The sequence below is a fragment of the Thunnus maccoyii genome, chromosome 20 (assembly GCF_910596095.1).
Source record: "Thunnus maccoyii chromosome 20, fThuMac1.1, whole genome shotgun sequence".
In the NCBI taxonomy this organism is placed as follows: Eukaryota; Metazoa; Chordata; class Actinopteri; order Scombriformes; family Scombridae; genus Thunnus; species Thunnus maccoyii.
This window is the reverse complement of record NC_056552.1, coordinates 19521011-19545450: the sequence shown is the minus strand read 5'-3', so window position 1 is coordinate 19545450 and position 24440 is coordinate 19521011. Positions and strand designations below refer to the sequence as shown.

Sequence of the window (24440 nt, the reverse complement as noted above, 5' to 3'; positions counted from 1 at the left end):
TTTTCTGCAGTATAATGCCTGAGGACTTAAATCCACTTTTATTTGGTTCACTCAAATGACTTTGTGCTAGAGTCTAGACGGACTTGTGGTAAATGGGAGATTTGTGTGGTAAACAATGACACCACTAAGAGCTTTATCAAAAATTACAACCAAACAGAGAATTGCTTTCTAAATGGATTTGTGTGGTTGGGGCATAATTCCTGATAATTCTGTGATATGATTATCAGCTTAAGTAGAGGAGTTTGCTTGAATTGAATGTCTGGTCACGGCTGCTCTGTTCCCAGTGAGTGACTTCTTGTCACAAACAGGGAAATATGTATTAACCAATAATCCTGCATTGAACCAATTAATTCAGTGTATCCAGTCATAGGATCAAATCATGTGCTGTATTTTTATATAGCCCTGGCTATTATATGTTTTTGGCCATTTATAATGACCTTTGTAGTTTACATTACTATTGACCACTTTAAGTGTCTAACATATTTAAAAATTGTACACCCTCTTGGAAACAACTGGTTTCCATTCATTTACATATAGTACAGGGTGATAATCAACTGGCTAAATCTCAAGTAAGATAACCCTTCAGTCAACTCATCGACTTTCATTGTTGTTCAAGTCACATTTTTGTAGAGTGGTGATGCAGACTTGATATTGATCAGCATGTACAATGCATCTTTGAAAAAATAAAACTAGTTGTTGATGCCCAGAAGGCTGGAAATAAACACAAGAAAAAATCAGAACCATAGCATGCTTTTATAAATGGTTCACCATATCAATATCACTTGCATATATTTGTATGGTGAAGATGAAACTACTGCTGGCAGCCAGTTAGCATAGCTTAGCACCAGCACTCACTTCCTAGAGTTGTGTCATCACAGTGCCTCAAGGAAGTTATTGTGCCCTGCAAAGAAATAGTTATAGTAAAACTTAAGTGCTGCTGGTAGGTGGATTTTGTTATCTTTGGACAAAGCCAGGCTAGCTGTTTCCAGTTTTTGTGCTAAGCTAAGCTAACCAGCTGCTGGTTGTAGCTTTTTGTTTTTTATTTGTTCCCATATGAGAGTGTCATCAATCTTCTCATCAAACTGTCAGCAAGAAAGCAAATAATATATTCCAAAATGTCAAACTATTCCTTTTAAATAAAGTTTTGAACATAAATACACAAAAACTTGTATGTTTCTTTAAACCAGTTATTCTGCCAAGTCAAAGTTCACAAATCTTCAAACATGGACAAGTAAACAGCCTTATTGATGGGAAGAGTTTTGTTTTGGAAGTGAGTGTCCAGTATCTAAAAACTGCTGTATGTTTTGTTGTTCTGTTATTCTAAATTAATATTAGTTAAACTTAACCCTTGTACTAGCCTAAACCCAGTTCTAAATGTAACTCAAACACAAACAAAAAGTTCCTAATTAAAAAAGGTTGAAAATAGCCTAAATGACCCTCAATATGCAATGAATATCCTCCTGCTGCACATGTAAAACTGAGATTGCCTCTCAAAAGGATACAAGTACATGAACACACATACACACACTCGGCTGAGCTCCAGTACCACCACCCCTTCATTTCTCCACGCAGTCCACAGGTGTTGGGGGGGAGGTAAATGAAGGTTGGCGTATCCAATCATGGCCTGACGTCAGGGTGCCACCCCTCCTGGCATTGAGCCCGCTGACAGAGCGAGCCATCTGGGCAGCAGAGACCCGGCGACAGGCCCATCCATCCCTGTGCTCTGCCCTCTGGGCCTGCAGCCAGTGAGACAGACTGGGAGAGCTGGCGGGGATCAGCACTCCTCGCTGGCTCGCCAAGCTGGAGCATGTTTTGATGATTCTAGCATTCAGTGGGGTCAAAAATGTGCATGATTCAGTTTATTTAATGCAACGGTTTGGTCTCAGTCGTGCAGTCTGACTGGTCACAGATGTATTCCAACTGTTGCATTAAGGCCGTAAATAACCCTTCATATTTTGACATAAATAAGTATGTTTTCCACCATCTATTACCTTTTTATATAAAATAGGAGTGATTCAGGCGAGTGATCTCTGTCAAATGCAGCTCAAAAATGCACCTACCACCAAAGATGTCATAGAATTCACACACATTTTGGCACATTTTAATCACAGGACTATCATACCCAACAATCATAGCAGCAAAAGCATAGGGGAGCCTCGAGGGACTTGACAAGGTGGAGTGGTGAAGAAGTAATGAAAGAGACACAACATGGTAAGAGAGTTTAAATACCCTTTGGCTTGGTTAATCATGGTTGACAGAAAAGTACATGCACATAACTTAGTGAGTTCACTCAGTAGTAATTGGGAGGTGGAGAACGGGTGTGATGAGAAAATTAAAATGATAATTGTCTTCCTGCTTGAACCAAAAGCTTCTCATTTGAATTCCAGAGAAAACTTTAGATGTTAGCTAAAATGTCACACTTGAAGCAGTTAAGAGAGCATCCTTCAAACTGGGAGGATCTGGGTTTAAGCCTTCAAGACATCCAGGGGGACCTTTAGGAGAGCAGCTGACATAACAGCTATTCAATTGATTTGTGATCCAGCAAAGATGAGCTTAATTGTTGGTTTATACATGATACAAGTCATAGCAGTCTGCCTCTCTCCAACAGGGTAACACACATGTTTGACTTAATAATTAGATTGTGTTGGGACAAGTATTTTGTCATAACCTTCAATACAGTTGAGTAGAAAATTCTCACTCTTCAATAGCTTTCTCAGGGTCCTCATCCTCTGTTGCAACCTACGGAGTAACATTTCCTGTAATGGGAAGTGTCATTCTTCCCAGACTTTCACATCCACTCAGCCACCACCCATCTAAGTCATGGACAGTTTTGCTTAAGCAAGGCATTTTTTTGCCATCTGACTTTACATTGAACTTTTCCTTTTTTTTATTTGTGTCATGCTCTGTGATGATACAGCATTGACTAATACATGCTACTGATACTGCTAAATTTGTTACATTTTTTTCTGCTCATTGGTTTGAAGGACTTTAAAGTGACTATAAGCAGCATTTGTATATTAACAGTGGATCACAGGGCTAGTATGTGAAAGAGATCACTCTTAGTGATGAACCCACAGAGACTTATTACCTGACTCTGCAGTTTTGGTTTTATCTTCCATAACTTTACAGTCTATTTCACTCTCATCGCTCTCATCAACCTTGTTTCCAGGTCCAGCAGACAGCTGTTTTCATCAAAAAAAGCTCAGATAAACACACTACACTACTGCCCAGCATCAAATGGCAGACAAAGTTAGCTGCCAGCTGATTAACATGGCAGACCAGCTCATTATTGACTTCAGCATTCTGTACAAAAATGCCTTTGAAGATACAACCTTCTGCAGGATAACAGGTAAAGACATAACATGACCTATTGTGTGTAGCTTTGTATTTTGTTTAATGTGTCCTGTGAGTTTTTTGCTTTGTACTGTTTGTTATTGTGCTGTTACATGTTTTAATTGTAAGGGACTGCAGACTAAAATTAGCTTGAAGCTAACTCTGGTGCAGTGCTTCAAATGTTAACATTTATGTTTAAAACTGTACATTGTCCCAATAAATACAATACAACAACTTAGGAAGCATCACGAATCATGGAGTAACATACGTATGGAGTGCTGAGGTCACAGATTTGGCTACTTAAGAGCCAGATATTTCCGTCAAGAATGGGTGGAGACCAAAATAGAGCTAAAATCTGAGTATTGGACTTACATTCAACAAGTGGCCAGAAACACAAATTAATGCTAATGTTGGGTTGTGTCTTTTGGATGTGTAAATATGCAACTGTTTGATAAGACATTCGCCATGTCAACTCAAAGGAGGTAATATTTCAATATGGTGTTTACAGCTTGTTTCTGCTACACATTTCTACTGTATTTAAGCTCCACAGTGTTAAGTTCTTCTTTTTATTTTTGGGTGACATTCTGAGAGTTGCCCACAAATGAGGTGGAACAGTAGCATTACTATATAAAGCCATTTGGTGGCATTGTTTATGCAAAGGATTGCATTTTATGAATATGCATCTCATCATGTACATGTGGCAGGCATCAAGTTAAAATGAGTAATTTATGACAAGTGTGCAGTTAAGAGTGTTTGTCAAATCTGACTTAAAAAGTAAGAGAGATTTAGGAAGAGGCCAAGTGTTACTTGTTATTCCGCTAAATACAGCCAATCTTCACAATCCTTTCATTTCAATCTGACAGGGTTCAGATACTAAGAGCAGTTTAGCTGTGATGTATGTGAGGCTAATGGCATAGACGAAAAAATAGGAAGATAGCTGTATGTCTGAAACAGTCAGCAGTTATCCTTAGTGTTACTGTGTGCTCACGAAACATAGATAAATACTGTACAGTATCTTTCCAGAGGCAAGTTTGTTTGGTTCAAAAACATTTAGAAAATGAATGTAATAGTTTCACAATGGTTACATATATGAGTACAAAAAATGACATGGATACTCCCCATTCATATTCTGCTGCAGCATCCCTCTCCTGGCCTTCAATCATCTTGCTTTCTGTCTTTTGTTAGAGCAGAAAAAGTGGTGGATGTGCTATTTTTTTTTGTTCACTTAGTCAGATATGGCACAGAAGGCTCTCAGTGACATTTACCCACAATACTGTGCTTCACACCACCACCAACTGGACTCCCACTCTCTCAAAAGTGAAGATGGAAGATTGTTTCAACAGTGTGTTTGGACATAGAACACACCCTCTCCAACAACTAGCCACCTGCTGACTAAAAATGGCCGATTGCTGTTATTTACCAGCACACAGGATGTGAATGTAGTGGCTGAGAGGTAGAGAGAGACAGGGGTGGTCCATCAGGACAACAAGGAGCACCTGCGCCCACTGAGTTACACAGCACTGTGTGTGTGTATTTGTACATTTCACTACGTGCTTGTGCAAGCAAAATGTTTATGAGGAAGTGGCTGAGAGAAAAATGTTCTTACATTGCTGCATTATGAGGGTTATAGTCAAATATCTTTTTTTATTGAACACCAGAAATCAACACGTTAAATCAAACTTTGGAGGACATCATATTTTGGCTCTATAAAACTAATGTTGCACCAATATACAACAGTTTTGCGTAATTTGTGTCCATGTGCAAACTTGACTTGCTCTCTTGCCATTCTTGTGATCACAGCGCCACAGTTATATGTTCAACTTAGCTCAGTTGCCAGGAAGACCACCTACTGAAAAGCTATGGGAGGCATGTTAAAGATGTCAGTACTTTCACACAAACTGTATTTTTCTAACATAAACAAAGGAAACTTTCAGAAGGTGGTTTCCCCTGATTTATAGCTTGAGGTACTACTGTTCCAATTTTACAAGCCTGAAGACTGAAATCATCAGCTAAAAACTGTAGCAGTCCATTGTGATCTCCATTAGGATCAGAATATGTGATCAAACCACTATTTGCATTACAAAATGGTACAATCAAGCTGCTGCCTATTGGCTCAAAATACATTTCACTTGCAAGATGTTTGCTAACATTTCATATGGCTTTTTAACACCTTACTTACAAGTAAATTAATACATAATAGCAAAATACAGGATTTTAAATAATCAATCCTAACCTGGAAACACTTCAGTAGCAAATGGTATTTTTTCTTCTTGTGTTTTTAGGCATGCTAGCGGCGTAGCTGTAAGGATGGCAATGTCGGTTTGTTGGTCACTTCACCACTTTGGTCCAGACTGAAATGTCTCAACAACCATTGGCTGGTTTTCAACAGATATTCATGGTGCCAAGAGGGTAAATCCTACTGTGATCCCCCTGACTTTTCTTCTAGCACCACCAGCAGGTCCAACCAAGTTATCCATTCAAATATGTCAACTTCCACTAAGCAGATTAGCACAGACATTCATGGCTCCCAGACTATGTATCCTTATGACTTTGGTGATCCCCTGATTTTTCCTCCAGCAGCAGGCTGACATTTGTGGTTTTGAGTGAGATGTTTTGACAACTATTGGATGGATTGCTGTGAAATATGTTGGGCCATCTGACAACAGCTTAACTACTGCTGCGACCCAATAATTATCTATAATCCCATAGTATGTTCTTTCTGTTTACTTGTGTGTGAACCAATTGTCATGATGGAGTTATTTCATATTTTGATGTGTCAGTGAAATTAAAAAACAGCTCTAAAAAAAACAACATCCATTGGACATACAGTACCAGTCATAAGTTTGGACACACTTTCTCACTCAAGTGAATGGGAAGGAGTGTCCAAACTTTTGACTGGTACTGTATATTGCAATATTTTCTTTTCAGTTTGTTCAGTTATTTTCTCTATATAAAGCTACAAAATGTTAAGCTAAGACGATATTTGTCCCTTAGTCCCAGAAGAAGGGTTGCATCATTAACCAGAAACCGTGTTTATGTCTTTTTTTTTCATCCACATGCTGTCGCAGAGGGGCTGGATGTATTTCCCATCATGGTAGTTGTAATATGCACACTGAGTTTGAAAGTTCAGAGTTCCTGCGGGCCACTGCTAACCAACTTAAAATTTCTTCTAGCCAGCAGAGCAATTTGTAGCATGGAGTAGCGGCCATTTCCCACTGTCATCACAACCCACCCCCCTCACTGCTTCATCGCTTCTATAAGACCCCCAAGGAGCAGCACAGTGTAACAGCTGAATAGAAATAAACACGTCTCTAAACCGCCTGCCATCCCCAGGGACAAGACTGCACAAACACATAAACACACACAAACTTATTCTCTCCCTCCTATACATACACACATATTAACACACTCACATAAACTATAATACACACTCACAAACTTTAAAACACACTGTCAGACACACACATGCACACACGCATACAGATGCTGGCAAAGATGGTACATTTTCTTCATACGTACACAAACACGCACACACATTATGAAAACAGGTAGACATTTTGACTTCCTTCCTGTCAGTCAGCATTTCCTCTCACAACTCTTAGCGCATGACGGCCCATCTGCATGCCATTACTGTGGGTTTCGACACTAATGGAGCCATTTCACCGAGCAATAAACTGTGGGGGAACATTAGCACCCAAGATGCAGGCTAACAACACACTAAATTGACGGTTGCCGACGTGCTGCGCTTCTCTGAAAGCGCCTCCAGGGCTAGGCAACAATCATTCTAAATATTAATATTCGTCACTTTTTCAGAGAAGGATGAAAAGATATAGCGGAAAGCCCAGGCTTATTGTGCATATGTTCCTCAGTCAATCGCACTCATCCCCCTCTAATGGAGTGGAACATCACTCTACAGGAATATGTGGGAAGCATGAGGAGGACACTGGGGACATACAGTACATTCTTATGTGCTCATAATTGCATGCATATACTCACAGTTAAATGATACGTTACAGAATAGAGAGCATGTTCATGTTACGCTTACCTTTGATTTGCAAGACTACTGTACAAATCCACGTTGTTGGCTGCACTATTGCACTTGAACCAGTAATATATTATGATAGTTCTAGTAGTTATTTTGTGAAAGATTTTCAATTACTATTTTCTCAGCCTAGTTCTATATAGACTAAAAGTGTCTGAAATGCCTCACATTAGCTAGTCCAGCAATCACCGTGCACCATATTCAATACAACTTTAATACATGCTTGATTTTTTATAAACCAACTTAACCAACTCAATCATAGTGCTGTGGCTCAATATTACATACTTTCTGGTTCAGTTTAAATTACCCTTATGCCTGCTTCATGGCCATGCAACGGGGTCAACAAGCCAAAAGCTTCTTCCAAAAGTTCATTTTAACATTTTCTGATATGCAACCTCTACGGTTATGGTCTGGTTAAGTTTAGGCAATCAGCAGGAGAAATACACACATCCTTACATTTTTGGGGACAATAAACTGCACAAAAGAATTCACAAATGATGTAAGATATGTCATCAAATCTCATCTATGTATACAAGCGAGCTCACACCCAAATCTTAACCTGAGGAAACGTGGTGGTTGAAATGTTGGCATGTCCACAACGAGTTAAAGAAGAACCGGGAACAACATAGCAGTGTGCGTGTACTTTTTCGATCTTCTGGTCATGTTTAGGATGTTAAAACTGCTTGGTTAAGGTAATGTTGTTATGATTAAGGTTTTGGAAAATATGGCTGTCATTGTTGAAACAAACCAGTGTTGACTGTTGCTACAAAACAGGAAGTTGACCTGGTCACATGCTTTTTTTTTTTTTACTCATCATGCTACTTCCATATTTGCCGCCTACAGAGGACAATAATTACTCTCCAAAATGCAAGAGTTTGCTTGTCAGGAAAGCCTAAAACACGGAACAGACAACAACAGTGCTGTAATTTTTATTGTGTGGGCAGTTGCAGGAGGTCCAGGGTTTAAATGCGTATGGGCCATGGCCTTTTGTGTGTTTGTATGTTCTCATGAGTTAGAAAACTCCACACAGAAACAATTTCCTGAATCAGTTTCCTAAATTAGAAATATGAAATTACCCATTATCCCCTGTCTTTATGTGGCAGATGTTTTTATTTCTGTCTCAAGTGTTTTTACTTTTACTATAAAGTTTCCACACAAAATGCAGAAGCACAAGTTCATATGCGTGTTGACACATCAACATAATCCCACAAAGAGATCCACCAAGTCCTCACAAAGATAGAAGTACACAGAAGCACTCACATGCAGTTGGTTCATTTAAAATGATGCCTCCAGATTCCCCTCTATGTGTTTATGGCCGTGATTGCATGCCTTTAACATGTTGACATTCAAATTTAATCCGTCCTTGTAATTAGCAAGGCCGCACAAAAATAGAGGCAGAGTGATTAAAACAGGAAAATCCAATCAAACATGCTTCTTACGACACTCAACATTCGCTGATGAGGTGGCGGCTCCACGTATAGGATATAATGCAGTAACAATTACCCTCTCACACTCTGTCAACTACACAAACACACGTCCAAGCACATATACTGTTATAGACACATTTTGGCACACACGTACAAATAGCTGTAGAACCAAACGCACACATACACCACCATAACAATACTAATTAATCCAGATATCTTTTCCCACACAGGATATCCTTGGCTTTCATCCCCTCCTCAATTAGATTGAACTTCCTACTGTTATGTTAGTGTTTGGATTAGGAGGAATTATGGAGGAATGCTAATGTTTGAAATCCTCCTTTGCCTTTGACTTACTGCATCAGAAGCTTGACAGCTATCTGGCTTTTAGAAGAAGTGTGTATTTCTTAATGTGTGTGTGTGTGTGTGTGTGTGTATGTGTGTGTGTGTGTGTTGTGTGTGTGTGTGAACTTGTGTATATGCTGCACATAAGTGTTGGCTGACCCCATCAGTCACTACATGCTAGCCTTCACTGACCCTTGGTAAATACACTGGCTACATCAGGACCTTGCATCACTCTCCCAACTGCCCTTTTCTTTCATACTCATGAGTTGAGATGCGTCAAAATGAGAGCAAAAGATCCTTTTGATGTTTCTATGTGAACTATGATCTGGTCTCCTAGCTCCTTTGGGACTCTGACAACAAAGAACTACACTTGAGTCTTGATAATCACATAAAACACTACCTGCTGAACTGCCAAGGTGATGACATGGTCATGAATAAAAGATGAAATTAAGTATAAAATAAGCTTTCAGCTCTTTTTGCTAGTCCATATAGTTCCCAATGTCACTCACTAACTCCCCATAAAAGGATTAGGGTTAGGGTTAGGGTTAGGGTTAACTCCCCATAAAAAATTATAGGTAGCCATTTCTAGCACACAAGCACAGACAAGCTATGTGGTCAGTTATGTGGTCACATCCAAGTTGGAGGGCTTAACATACAGGTAAGTGGAGTCTCCATGTGGGAAGGTGTTGTGTAAAGTAATAATAAAGTCATTAAAGGGAAAGCTGTGGAATTCAACACACTGTTGATTCATTTATATATAGATACATTTAATTGGGCCATGCACACCTACACAGGTCTTTTCACTTACTCTGACTGATTAGACCTCTGTTCGACTATTCTGGGAATTGTGTGATATCACCAGACTCCATGCACTAATAAGCATGCTTTTGACAGGCAGGAAAAGCACAGGTGTAACTGATATCATTATAGATGGCTCCATCCTCTATAGGTGTGCTGGTTAGTCACCAAGCCTGAAACTGCACCTAAGTGGAAGGAAACACCTAATCCTAAAACTTGAAAGGAATGCAGTCATTGTGGTTATTAGTTACATGTGTATTTGATGAGTCCAAATGTCCACCATGAAAAAGGTCTATTGAGATTTGTCATTTATATGATGATTTTGATTTACTAGTAGTTAATAGGAGGATGTAGACTTTCTCCTAAGCCTGGTGCGTATTTGTCAAAGGGTGTGTTCTATTTAAAATCCAAAATGGAAAATGTTCTATTTGTTGCTTGTTTTGTACAAATCTTCTCTGGCACAAAACAACTTGCACTGCCAAATTTCATGGGGTGGTTTTCTGTCAGATGTGAGTAACTGAAATGTTAAATGTGATTTAATTTTAGTTGCCAAGCTAGACAGTGAGGTAGCAAGCTTCTGCTACTGTCTAATCACAACACACAAAAAAATTGCTCTGCAACAGTCAAGCACTGTGAGCAATGTGAGACAAATTGTCTAGAGCACTTGGCGCTGGCCATAAGTGTACCTGATTTGGATTGGCTGTTGAATTGGAAAAAGGGGAATGAGCTTACCATTCTAGACCAACTGCACTAACACCTGTTTTTAGATTTTTAACAGTTTGGCTCTAGTTATAACAGACAGCAGGGTAAACCTTATAATGTCAGTCCTCTGTAGGGCAACTCTTTTCTCGTGGGCAATCACTTCCACCTGTTCACCTCTGTCTCTCCCTCTTCTCAGCGTGGAACCTCATTCACAAACAGAAGTCCACCCACAAAATCCAACAGTCAGTTGCTATAGCTGTAAAATATGTGCATCGCAACACTAGTCCCTTGGCAGAGTCATTTGGAAATATATGTAATCTATCTATGCTAAGAGGACCCTAACTCCAGCCTGGATTCTTTACCAATCGAAGTATGAAGAGAGAAATGAGCAGAATAATTTGTTGGCGTATTTCTTTAATCTCAGTTATACAGGTATTTGACAGGTGCTGTCAGAATTTGTTTGATCTACAGATATGGATTACCCACAAACCCCTATGCAAAGCATGTTTCAGCCCTCAGCTTATAGTTGCCATTTCTATCAGGGTGAGTAAAGTGGAAATTCGTCCAACTGAGGTGTAGGTGGGTGGGACGAATGCTTCAGTACCCTGCTTCAAGGCAATGTTCTCTCAATGTCAAGATGCTGTTTATGTGAAAACATTGCGTTTTAAATTCAACACCTGCTCTACCTCCTCGCCTCACCCCCTCCTTCTCTCCCCACCACAGAGTTTGGAGGTTCGCCTCTCCAGGACATCGCTGGTATAGATCAAATCAGCCTTTGAGCTGCCTTGATCTCTGCTTCTCTCCTTTGGTTCTCTCTTGTTCTTCCTCGCCTCCCTATCTCTGGTCCAGGAAGTGCAGCATTGTGGATTTGAGGTCTGCCGGTTGATAACCGGCCTCGGATCTGTACGGATTTAGGACTTATTGGTTTATAGACAGAGGAAATGTGTGTCTGTTACATGAAAGAGAAAGCCTTGGTGCTGCTGTCCGTGTTGGGGAAGAAAAACCACCATGAAAACAGTTGCAGTTCTCCCATGATCGCTCATGAGAGGCACTGAGCAAGATATGCTAATGGACCCTGAAAACTCTGCATGTGAGTCCCTCTGCAGTGTGGGTATTTCTCTGTCTGGTTCTGAATCTCACACACAATCCCTTCTTTGCTCTGCACCTTTATCTCATATTCTCACCAAACGAACCTCATGTGTTTCTTCCATTGTCATAAACACTGAGCTGCCATTCCCTCCAATGCATCACCGACATCCACTCCAACCTGTCAAGTGTCTCCCCTGTCACCTGCTGACACCATCCTGCAAATCCCCGGTCTGCCAGCCCATCTTGAATTGTTCATCTAATATGCCCATTTCACAAAGCCAGCCATTGAGTTAGTTCACCAAACATTACAGGCAGGAAAAATGTGTTTATCTGCCTCTCTGTGTCTCACTCTTTCACTTCCTGTTATTGTTTTTCTCCTCCTCTCCCTCATGTATCTTCCCTTTCTCATCTTTCCTCACAAACGCCACATTCCCCTCCTGTTTATTGGCATCCGCTGTCACAGTGATTTGCTTAAGTGGATGTGACAGGCAGCAAGTCATGTTCATGGCTCTTATAAAAGCCATACATTCGCTTCAATAGAATTCATTCCTTGTGCTTCTTTTGCATGCTGTGTTTGACCATGAGGGAGTGTTTTTTTTCCCCTCTGTGCTATAATGTTTATTCCCTTGTTTTGTCACTGATAATGTATGCAAATTGCTGCCCTGGAAAGACGTAGGTCTCTTTGCTTTTGGTAATCAGCTCCCACCAACACGTAAACAAAGAAATTACTTCTGTGTGTGTCATTACGGTTGAGCATTACAGCAGCTGCTTGACTGGTGCTGCTTGACCCATCTCTGAGTGCCAAAACACTCCTCTCCCTCATCTATATTTCAGTGCACTGAGGGTGTTCTGTAATCATCTCAATTTGTGAACATGCAGCGGCGCCGCTTTGCCATTTCCAAGCACCATAATCTTTCGTCACATTCCGCTAAGGTGTCGGAGCAACAAGGGTCATGACAGCCTGAAATGCTATACATGTAGTGCCTGCAGCAGCCATCTTCTGTGCTGCTGGAGTACTTTTATTTCCACTGAAACTCAGTTCCGCTCGTACAGTTCTCTAAATTTGTGACTGCTCTTAGCACTAAAGGGCTTTCAGTGAGTCATAGTTTTCAGAATTTGACCCTGAGTTGGTGGGCTCAACCCGGGGTGCAGTCTAAGAGTTAGCACCTTTACAGTAGTCATATGATATCATTTGGAAAATGCTCTTTGAGGATTGGAATCAGACCGAGCCTTAAAGAAATAATTTGACGTTCTGGGAAATACGCTTATTTGCTTTCTTGCCTTGAGTTAGATGAGAAGATTGATACCACTCTCAGACATGAACATGGCGTCAGTCTTCTTGTCTAACTCGGTAAAAAAGGGAAGAAACATATTTCCCAAAATGTAAAATGATTCCATCAAAGAGTGTGTGTGTGTATTAACCTCCGGAGGCTTCGAGTTTGCCCCTTAGAGCCTAGTTGACTCTCAGGCTTAGCCCTCCATTTACAACAAAACCCCGCTGCTTCTCTCTTCTTCTAATGAGGGCTGGAGGGACGTAACAGGCCTTTAGCTGTTTTCTCTTCTCTCTCTCTCTCTCTCTCTCTCTCTCTCTCTCTCTCTCTCTCTCTCTCTCTCCTTCCCTCCTACACTGCAGTCAGGCAGGCAGTGTTAAATATCTCATCTTATTTTATCCTCCAGCCTGCCATCAATTTCAAGCTGTTCTCTTCTCATTTACAGTGGTGCCGCATCATCCACGATATCAGGATGCGCATCAGCTGCCAAATGTACACTTTTACTCATCTAGCTTGGTGCAAAGAGAAGGGGATAAACAGTTTTGCTGCAATCCTTCACATGTGCCAACCAAACCTGGCGCTCCATCCATGGAAACATACTGGTTTCCTCCAAGCACATTTATGGATCATTTGATTCAATTTCATGTACCATAAAACTGTAATAATAGCAGACTCAATTACATAGCTTCTTTTTCTCTTTCTCTCTCTTGTCGCTCCTAATGGTGTCATGTTACCACTCCATCCCAACTGCCTGCTTCATGTTTTTAACCCGACATTAAACTGCTGATTATCTCCCAGAAGAGGCTGAATGGTCACGAATGTTCTCACACACACATCACCTCAGAGGTAGACTGGTCTCATAAGAAGTTTGCAAAACAAAGCGCTCCACTGCTCTCTATAGGCTTGATCATGAAAGTGCATTATTTTAATCCTCAGAGTCATTTTTGTGTCTGTGTGATCAAGATTTTAAAAAATCTAAATATGTCTTGGTGCAATATGTCATTAGCTGTTTGGCTGTGACACACTGAAGTTACCACAGATGTATGACTGCACTGTTTTAAGTGATTAAAGGTCCTTTTTGGCCCATTTTGACACCGAAGCACTTAAAAGATGCCTTGATATTATGTTTCAATCCTTAGAAATAGAAATGAAATCTTTTTTTACAGTCTAATCCAGGATAATCATGTAATAAATCTAAATGAGTGAGAAAACCTTTGTTCTTTATTTAGCTTGCAAATCCTTTCAAAATTAGCTGGATAAAGTAAGAACTACATGGTTGTCAAGCAAAGGAAAAAAGTATCTTTCCAAAAGCAGACATTTGGAGATGCAGTGGTTTCCTGTATAACTTTACCTGCTTTTTTTTTTTTTTTTTAATTTTACACTGACTGAAAATCCAAATCAAGTCACTTTTACAGGCAATGCCTTCATCCAACCATTTCAGACTGAGGTAGAGTCTGGGTTTCCCTCAGCTTTCCTCTCACTTTTATCAAGTTCACAGTTTCTTTCACAGGTACCTATAAACCTCCCAGTAGCGTGACACTGTTCTGGCGAGGTGGTGTCTGCACAACGTTGTGTCTCCTGCTACCTCCAGGGTCACCTTTGATGTTGGCTGGAGTGTTAGAACTCTCTCTCACACACATTTAATATCTCTCGCTCTACCACTGTACCTCCTTAGTCAGCGTTACACTCAGAGTACGCTGTAAGAATGAAATAGAAATGAAAATCTTATGACGTATGTGCAGAGTTTGGCATTAGAAGACACTTTTGACATTCATCTGCTGAACGATGAAAGTTTTTCTGTGCTCAGCTTAAATCTGAGTTTAAGGTGTGTACAAACAAGCGCGGTTCGTGACATCACAACTAATTTGGAGCTAATCCTGGTCCAATATTCAATTTATACAAGCGTGATGTGGAAAGTTGAAGCCTCCGGTGCACAAACACTGAGAACAGACTTTACAGTGCAGTAGGAGACATCTTGTGTCCTGCAGTTTAAATTTTGAAATGAGAAACATTTGCATATGAACAGGTTCTGCTTTTTTCAATGAGGGAGGGGAAAATATGTCATTTTAAGAATTCTTAACTCATTAACTGAACTCTTTTTTTGTGGAAACCCATATTAGACACAAATTATTATTCAAAGCAGAGGCTTTTTAATATGTCTTAAAACATGTCTGGAGGGGAGCTTTAAATAAAAGTGCAAAAATATCATCAACTCAGTAAACTTTGTGCTGAAAAATATGGCCCCTGCCTAATAGCTAGTTTTAACTACTTCATATACAGTTTGGTAGTTTAGTCTAATGGCTCCCAGCTGAGGGGTCTCAGCCTTCTAAAAGGTCACACAATAATGATATTGATTAATGGGCAAGAAAAAAAAGCTAACTTCATGCTCCATAAATTTGTATTCTTCTTTTTTTTAATAGATTTCATCTCTGTGCCTCTAAAGTGTAGGGGAGTAGAAGTACAAAGTAGCGTAAAATGGACAAGTACCCTAAAATGTACAGTACTTGAGTAAATATACTTGTTGAGGTCAGGGATGTGTGCAGATCAGTCAAGCTCTTCCACACCAAGCTATTTTTTCATGGACCTGACTTTGTGCACAGGGTCATGTCATACTGAAACATTATTTTGGAAACAAGAGATCCAGTCCAAATCAAGAAAAACAGCCACAGACCAAAAGTAGATAAAAAGGCGTGTATATTTTGCTGTATAAAACCTTCCATATTACTCTTCCTTTACTTGTTGACAGCATTAATGAAATGAAATTCAATAGTGATGGGAGAGTCACTGAAATATGAGTTTTAATTAATATACTATAATATACTTACTTAATTTCTGTAACAGTCCTTCACCCCTCATTTATTCAAAATCAGGATATTAAAAGAAATTAGTTTTCTTGACAGATTCAATCGACAGTGTGTGCACACACACGCACACACACACACATGCATGCGCACACAGGCACAGAGTTTCCTGTGTCATTTCAAGGGTAAGTTGAACTTTGTAGAAGAGAAAAGAAAGAAAGTATTGTCCAGATAACTAATTATAATGAGTCCTACTCAGACGTCCATGTGTTGTTTTATATAATCAGGCTCCACATGGAGTGAGTACATCACAGTGGACAGATGTAAACATCAAAGTGGCTAAACTCAAGCCTGTGGTCTCCAAATGGTGAGTCATGCCCATGCTTCTGTGTAACAAAACGTTGTGTGTGTGTGTGTGTGTGTGTATGTGTGTGTAGTGGACTGGGGGCGGTGGGCTCAGCTTCGTCCTGCTCCTCTGCTGTCATTCATGAGCGCAGACCTATTCTGGTCCTCTCAGCCTCCTCTCTTACAGCAGAGAAATGAGGGCTGACACAACAGAGTTTACAAAGCCCAGCTGGCAGGCTTTGTTATGCAAGCATATTACCGCTCTGTTCCTGTCAGTGCATTACAGGAATAATCCACCCGAAAACACACTAATACTGTCAGTAAAACAGCTATTGGCTTGCTCTATGTATTTCTGGGCCAATTTCATTGTTCGATAGTGTATTTCTTATTGCTGCAGTTGGCTGAGAGAATGGATTAGTGCTTGACTGGTGTGAGTCTTTTAAAGGCCTGATATTGATACCATTATATTGATGCAGCTAAATGCCAGCTTGTTGATAATCAGATATGATTTTAATTATTTTAAATGTGATGTTTAAAAACAACATTACAAGGGTTTTTTTACCCAATGATTTTCTTTACTTGTCATGGAGAAAAGGGCTCTGACCATTTCATTTCATAAAAGACACTGCATGTGGTTTTTCAAGTTTTAATTAAATTATGTATAATCTATGACTAACTATTGTCCAATGTGGTTACAATTCCTTTTGGCATGCTATGAAAATCAACTTGGAATGACATCATTATTTCATCATTTTTATGTGGGAATACAGTTGGGAGTAGGGATTGTTTTCTATCATAATTGGTGCCTTCACATGCTTGTGGGAAATTCCAACATCAAAGACTTTAGAGTTTTCTGTCTGCATTCATGGCTTGTCATTTTGAGAGATCAAAAACTGGAGAGACAACCCAAAAGGATGACATGAATCTAGGACTGTTCAGCAGTAAACTGTAACATCTGAAAAGTTGGGAGTTTCTTACAAAAACGCACGCAATGCTCAACAAAGAGGACTTTCAAAACTACCATTATATTTTCATGAGAATGTGAAAAAGAGATATTTATGATGTGTGTGATTTATGTGTGTGTGTGTGATTTATATGTGTGTGTGTGTGTGTGTGTGTGTGTGTGTGTGTGTGTGTGTGTGTGTGTGTATGTATAAAACTGAATAAACCACCAGTACGCAAAATAATGCAAAAATAAATACCACACAGTTCATACAAAGACCTTTTTAAACATTTTTAATACCTATTTTCTACCTGCTACAGTCCTCCATATCACTAGAGGGCGCTGTTGGTTTTCAACGCTTCAACTTCTTTGTCTTACCGTCACGTGACCGGATGTACAACTTCAAAACATTGAATAACAGACGCGGGTAGTGCACCTGTGTCTGGTCCCGCAATGATTTCTGTCACTTTTAGCTAACATTTGTCACCGGGAGGGTAGAGAAAAAGTGGGTGGTTTCGGTGCTCTGGGGTCTGTTGCGGTGGCTCCAACATGGCGGGGCCTCTGCTGGAGTTTGAGACCGAGATGTTCCTCAGTCTGTTCGGCTGTGACGGGCTGCTGGTGGCGGCGGAGGGGATGGGGATAGACCGCATCTTGCTACAGTTCATGCGGGTGTACTCGGAGCAGGGCAGCCTGGTGCTTCTGCTGAACACAACCACACCAGAACAGGTAAAACCGGCCACAGATATTAACTTGGCTGCGTTGGTCGTTTGAAAGCTTCATAACTCGCCCGTTGCCTGGTGATGTGAGGCAATGAGATAGCTAATATGTCGACAATTAACTGTTATTTGTCAATTTTAACTACTACTTTACTTTATCACAGCTCATAAGACATCTCGTTTTTGCCTGACTTGCAAATGTAATACACTTATGGCACTGTTGTTGCCATACCTAAGAGAAGGAGCAACCAATACACTGGGATCAATGCATTATCATTGTCAGATAATAAATAATTTTACCTTATTAAGTTGCAGTTACACAGAAAATACTTTTTAGTATTTGACACATGATTGTGTTGAACATGTTGAAGATCCCCTCCAGACATGTTTTAAGACATGTAAAAAGACTCTGCTTTGAATAATTGTGTCCGATCAGGTTTTTCCATGAAAAAGTTCAATATCCTAGTTAGAAGTTCTTAAAATGGCATGTACTCCTTTTGCCTCATTAAAAATCCAGAAACTATAAATATGCAAAACTTTAACTGGCAGATGTACAATGTTGATGAAAAAGCCCACTCGTAAGTGTGTGTAAACTGTGCACTGCAGGCTTCAGGTTTTCATATCACACTGGTGTAAGTTGCATACTGGACGAGGACTGGCTCCAAACTAGTTGTGTTGTCACAAATGATGCCCTCATAGCTCTCACCTTACACTCAGATAATCCGTTAAGCACAAAGAAACTTTACACTTTCAGTAGCTGAATGTGAAAAACAGCCTTCTCTGCACTTGCATCATTCTGCACATCTAAGCCTTAGCAAAGTCTTGCATTACTTCTGGGTATCAAAGTTTTATTGAGCCACCTCTTGCTGCAGCTAGTGTGTGAAGTTAACTAAAGCAGGTTCAGTAAAAAATACTGTCTTTCTTGCTCTCCCCTCTCAGGAGTATCTCACGGAGCAGTTGCGAATGGAGGGTGTGACCCACCTGCCCAGGACGGTGACCAGCGATGTCCAGAACAATGAACGCTATAATGTGTACACTGAGGGAGGAGTGCTGTTTGTCACCAGCAGAATCCTGGTGGTTGACTTCCTCACAGACCGCATCCCTGCTCATCTCATATCAGGTAAGAATGCCTGATCACAGCTGAATTGATAGCTCTGATCGCTCGGTACATGTTGTGATCTTGATTATCAATAGAAAATGATGAGTCTAATTTATTTTGGGTGGAATATTTGTTTATGTGGTTGTTATATCTTGTAAAATATGCCAAGTCAAAAACTGGATATTCAAAGTGAGGCAGTGCTTATGCCTTATTTTTGTTTTCTAGATTAGTCAGTAAAAATCCTAGAGTAACATGCTCTTATCATCTTTCTTTACTGTCCCTACCTTCAGGCATCCTTGTGTACCGTGCTCATAAAATAATTGAGTCGTGTCAGGAAGCGTTCATCCTTCGTCTGTTCAGACAGAAGAACAAGACAGGCTTCATCAAAGCCTTCACTGACAAGGCCACGGCCTTCGCCTCGGGCTTCTGCCAGGTGGAGCGTGTGATGAGGAACCTCTTTGTCAAAAAGCTCTACCTCTGGCCCAGGTACGATAAACCTTTTCCACGAGAGATATTTAGACATGTCATAGCAGACCTGTAACTGCACTCCGTGTGCTTCATCCAACAGATTCCAAGCATCTGTGAACACAGCACTTGAAAGGCATAAGCCGGAGGTGGTGGAGCTCCATGTGTCGTTGACGCCAGCTATGAGGGCCGTCCAGAGCTCCATCCTGGACATAATGAGCGCCTGTCTGAAGGAGCTGAAACGCTACAACCCCACCCTGGAGGCAGAGGATCTCTCTCTGGAGAACGCACTTGGCAATGCTTTTGAAAAGGTGTGCCACTTTAGAGATGAAGGTGTATGGAAATGGTTTTGAGTCGGACAAAATTATATTCTTGCTGTTTGATTGTGGTGTTTACCTTCTTACCAGTGTCATCAGTTCTTAGTAAATCTCATCCCACTTAAAACAGGACACATTCTGTTTATTACAAAACTACATTCTGCCTCATCTCACTCCATTCAGACCATCCATCACTACCTGGACCCCTCTTGGCACCAGCTGGGCGCCAAGACCAAGGCGCTGGTTCGGGACCTGAAGGTGCTAAGGGTTCTCCTGCTCTACCTCACCCAGTACGACTGTGTCACCTTCCTCAATCTGCTGGAGTCGCTGCGCTCCAGCCAGAAAAACTTTGGCTCCAATGCAGGTGAACTAAAAGTATTTATCTGCTGAAATACAAGTGATATTATAAAATCCATGACTCTTTGACAACATGATTCAAAGACTCTCGTGATGTCAGACGTCATAAATTCATGGTTACATTTAATGCTTTTCATCAATGAGCCCAATCACATTATTCACATTTCATACAGTATATTATCATCATCATCTTGTGCTTTAATGGTGTAAAAAATTGACTTAATTCTCAGATTCAATCTTCTTTCTCCTTGTTTGATTGCCTGTGGTTGTAATTGTCAGGGTGGCTCTTCCTGGACTCCAGTACCTCCATGTTTGTGAACGCCAGGAGCAGAGTGTACCGCATCCCTGAGAGGAAGAAGAAACTCAAAGTGGGAGCAGAGGCAGAGGAACAGAAGCCTTCTTCTGCCTCAGGTGACTAACCAATGAAGAGATCTCTGAAAATATTCATCAGAGAAGATGTGAGCAATTTAAACTGCTTGTATAATTATTATTGCTGAAATTACTAGAGGGTTTGTGTGTGTGTGTGTGTGTGTGTGTGTGTGTGTGTGTGTGTGTGTGTGTGTGTGTGTGTGTGTGTGTGTGTGTGTGTGTGTGTGTGTGTGTGTGTGTGTGTGTGTGTGTGTGTGTGTGTGTGTGTGTGTTCAGAGGTGAAGCGGGAGCTGGTGTTGGAGAAGAGCCCAAAGTGGGCGGCTCTGACTGAGGTACTGCAGGAGATTGAGAGGGAGAACAAGAGCTCTCAACATGAACCAGGTTAGCGTTAAAGCGTTATAAGGATCCATCATGTCAACAGCGCATGTCATCTCTATTCTACGAATTCACATTTAACGTGCCATGTTAACAGAAATTCACATATACTACCTTTCTAGTTTCCAAAAAGTGCTTTTGTTGTCTATTAAAGTCAACATGATCTTTTGTAATTTAAATTTTAGCCCACTACATAGCACAGAAATGCCTCCTGTGTGGACAAGCCATAAGTGTGCATTCTATTTAGGTGCACCAGTTCAAGGCTCTGGTGTTATGCATGTTGGCTCACTCGCAGGGCTTACTGGCACACCCAATCAAATGCAGACAGAGTGCTAAGCGACTTAATCGTTTTTTCTTTCGAAATCACAATTTGAGAGGATGCAGTTTTCAAATTGCAAGAGCTGGGAGATTAATCATCAATTTTATAAGTAACAGTGTCTTCACAAGCTGTAGCAAGTGAACATTTAAGCTGGTGACCCATGATCAATATGCTTCTGAATGCCAGTATTTGCACTATTTACATGGCGATGGTTTAGTCAAAGAAAATACACCATGCTGTATAAGTTTTATGTTTGAAAAAATGAGTGGGCTGTTTCTTTTTGCTCTTCAAAGAAAGAACTTTAAGGCACAGCATATCATTGTTTCAAGCTAATCACATAAAAAGATAAATTGAGGCCTCCAGTATTTTGGAAGCAGTCTGTTCTTTCTTTGAAGCTAATGTTGACTTCAGGCAGCTGCAGTGCAGAGCTATCAGCAGTGTAAACATCAGTCAGATATTAAAAGACTGTCAGATGTGACCTACTGATAGTTTGTTATTATTAACAGAGCTGGGCATCATGTAGCTGTTGTAAATAACTAATAAGTGTAACATATATTTAAATGTTCACTGAGTTAATGTAGCACAAATGTAATATCTTCATAAATGTGAGCTTGAATTGGTCGTTTTTCCAAATAAAAAACTAGTCAAGTTTACTTAGAAGATGACTTGATTATTGACTCTGATTGATTGATTGAAAAAAACTTGGGAAATCCTCAATAACGAGCAACAGCAATATTTTATCTGTTCTTTTAATAATGCATGGCACAAACATATCTTATTTACAAATACAGGCCTGTAGTTATTAATGGAGAATAAATGCAATTTAATTTGATATTGCAGTATTAGTCCAAAATAAGAAAAAAAGCTATTAAATATCAATGTCCACCATGAAAAAGGTCTATTGAGATGTGTTATGTATATGATGTTGATTCACTATAACAAGAGGATGTACACCCTGGTGTGTGTGTGTGTTTCTTAACTGCATAGCATGTCTCTCCCCAGGTCATGTGCTGATCTGTGCCAGCGATGACAGGACTTGTGCCCAGCTGCAGCAGTACATCAAGCACGGGTCAGATTGGCTGCTGAACAGACTGTACGCCCGCACCATCGCTAAACGGGACTCCGCTGCTGCAGCTGCCTTTGACCTCGACTCACACAAAAAGAGCAAAGGCTGGCCCAAAAAAGGGACCAAGGGTAAAGAGCCTGCACAGAAAAAAAAGTCCACAAAGAGTAAAAAAAGACCGTCTCTGACCCTGACCCAGATGGTGGGGAAAGAGGAGGCGAACGAAACGGCAGCGATGGGCAGCAGTGGAGACGAAGATGAACTGATGGAGGAAGAGGAAGGGGAGGAAGAACAGCTTAAGCTAGATTTGTCATCCGATGCTTACTACGGTGTCCTGAAGGAGCCGCTGACTGTCATCCACCCACTGAAGGGCTGTACCGACCCCCACAGCTTGACGCGGGTGCTGCGTGAAGTGGATCCCAGTTTTGTGGTACTGTATGACGCTGAGATCAGTTTTGTGCGCCAACTGGAGATCTATAAAGCTAGCCGGCCTGGAAAACCACTTAGGTGTGTGAGAAAAAAAACAAGATTTGAGATCATTAGTGTGGTAGTGCGCTAGAGTCACGACCCATTAACTCAGCTCATGATCTTCCTTTTTTCCTCTTAGGGTGTATTTCCTCATCTATGGAGGCTCAACAGAGGAACAGAAGTACTTGACAGCGCTGTCTAAGGAGAAGAGAGCCTTTGAACACCTCATAAGGTCAGAACTATTACTTTTACATCAAGCAGGCTCAATGAGACTGTTCAGTTAGTTACTTTGTATGAAACGTTCACACTACTGAGAGTATTTGTTGATTGTGCACGTCTGCAGGGAAAAGGCCACTATGGTCATCCCGGAGGAGAGGGAGGGGCGAGAAGACACCAATCTGGACCTCGCTAGAAATTTAGAGCCTGCCAACGCCACCACCAACACCCGCAAAGCAGGCACGTCTACTTCAGTCATTATTGAAGAGTTTAGATTTGCTCTCAATTTTTTGATTTCCTTTGTCTGTCTTCTTTTTATAAAACTTTTACTCCAAAGCGTTCTTGAACAGGGAATGATTGTGTTCCTGTTTGTCGTTTGTTAATCAGGAGGCCAGGAGCAGCCCAAAGAGCCCTCACGAGTCATCGTGGACATGCGTGAGTTCCGCAGTGAACTGCCCTCCCTGCTCCACCGCCGTGGGTTGGACATCGATCCCATCACCTTAGAAGTAGGTGACTACATCCTGACCCCGGAAACCTGCGTGGAGCGCAAGAGTGTCAGCGATCTGATCGGCTCACTGCAGAGCGGCCGCCTCTACAACCAGTGCCTCTCCATGACCCGCTACTACAGAAAACCGGTGCTGCTCATCGAGTTCGACCCAGCCAAACCATTTTCCTTAACAGCCCGGACAGATTTCCGTCACGAGATATCATCTAATGACATTTCCTCAAAACTCACCTTACTCACTTTGCATTTCCCTCGGCTCCGCATACTCTGGTGCCCCTCCCCACACGCCACAGCTGATCTCTTCCTGGAACTGAAGAAAGGTCGCCTCGAACCAGATGCCGCAGCAGCACAGGCAGTCACAGCCGAGTCGGACATGGTGACTGAATCGGCAGACCTGTATAACCCCGGACCTTATGATTTTCTGTTGAAAATGCCTGGAGTCAATGTAAAAAACTATAGAGCTCTCATTAGAAACGCTGACAGTTTGGCAGATCTAGTCAAATTCAGCCAGGATAAGCTAGCAGAAATACTGGGGAATGCTAACAATGCTAAGTTGCTTTATGAGTTTCTGCATAATGACGCTGATGTTCCAGCTCCGGTGCAAAAGGGCAAACAGACATGATAGGCAGTAAAAGCCTATGATAAAACATTTGGACACACCTTCCCATTCTTTTGAATGAGAAAGTGTATCCAAATGTTTGAATGTACTGTATCTGTATAGATATATTTTTGTCTTTAGTGTAGAACTACATCTTGTATTTGTACATAGGGAGTTATTTGTCTGTGAAGTGAAATACATAAAATTGTACAGAATTAACTAAAATAATGCAAATGTTTTGAATTTGTGAAAATATTCTGCAAATGTGTGCAAAATGTTGAACTTTTTAAATTAAATAACAGTAAAAAAAATATTTTTACACTCTGGAAAAATAAAAATCTTTAGTGTTTTTATATTTTGCATTACCTGTAAACTCAAAATAAAGCTTTCTCAAACAACACAGTTCATTATAATTAACATATACTGGAGGCTATATACATTTAACATATAATTTAGTGTAAAATGTATTAACTACTTACT

At 40.7% G+C, this 24440-nt stretch overlaps 1 protein-coding gene across 1 annotated transcript; it reads left to right on the top strand.

The window, feature by feature from the left end:
* Positions 1 to 17489: 17489 nt before the first annotated feature.
* ercc4 (excision repair cross-complementation group 4) lies at positions 17490 to 24304 on the top strand. Its single transcript, XM_042397195.1, has 11 exons — positions 17490 to 17819; positions 18749 to 18929; positions 19199 to 19394; positions 19477 to 19684; positions 19874 to 20054; positions 20327 to 20458; positions 20693 to 20797; positions 22113 to 22680; positions 22781 to 22873; positions 22985 to 23097; positions 23245 to 24304. The coding sequence occupies exons 1-11, from the start codon at positions 17643 to 17645 to the stop codon at positions 23982 to 23984; spliced, it is 2694 nt and encodes an 897-aa protein (XP_042253129.1). The 5' UTR covers positions 17490 to 17642; the 3' UTR covers positions 23985 to 24304.
* The last annotated feature ends 136 nt before the right edge of the window (positions 24305 to 24440 follow it).

Bases quoted from the DNA above. Each gene is read 5' to 3' on its own strand.
- ercc4 (XM_042397195.1), top strand. From the start codon at position 17,643: ATGGCGGGGCCTCTGCTGGAGTTTGAGACCGAGATGTTCCTCAGTCTG. The intron at 20,055-20,326 runs GTGAACTAAAAG...TGTAATTGTCAG, and splicing joins AAACTTTGGCTCCAATGCAG to GGTGGCTCTTCCTGGACTCC. The intron at 22,681-22,780 runs GTGTGTGAGAAA...TTTTCCTCTTAG, and splicing joins CGGCCTGGAAAACCACTTAG to GGTGTATTTCCTCATCTATG.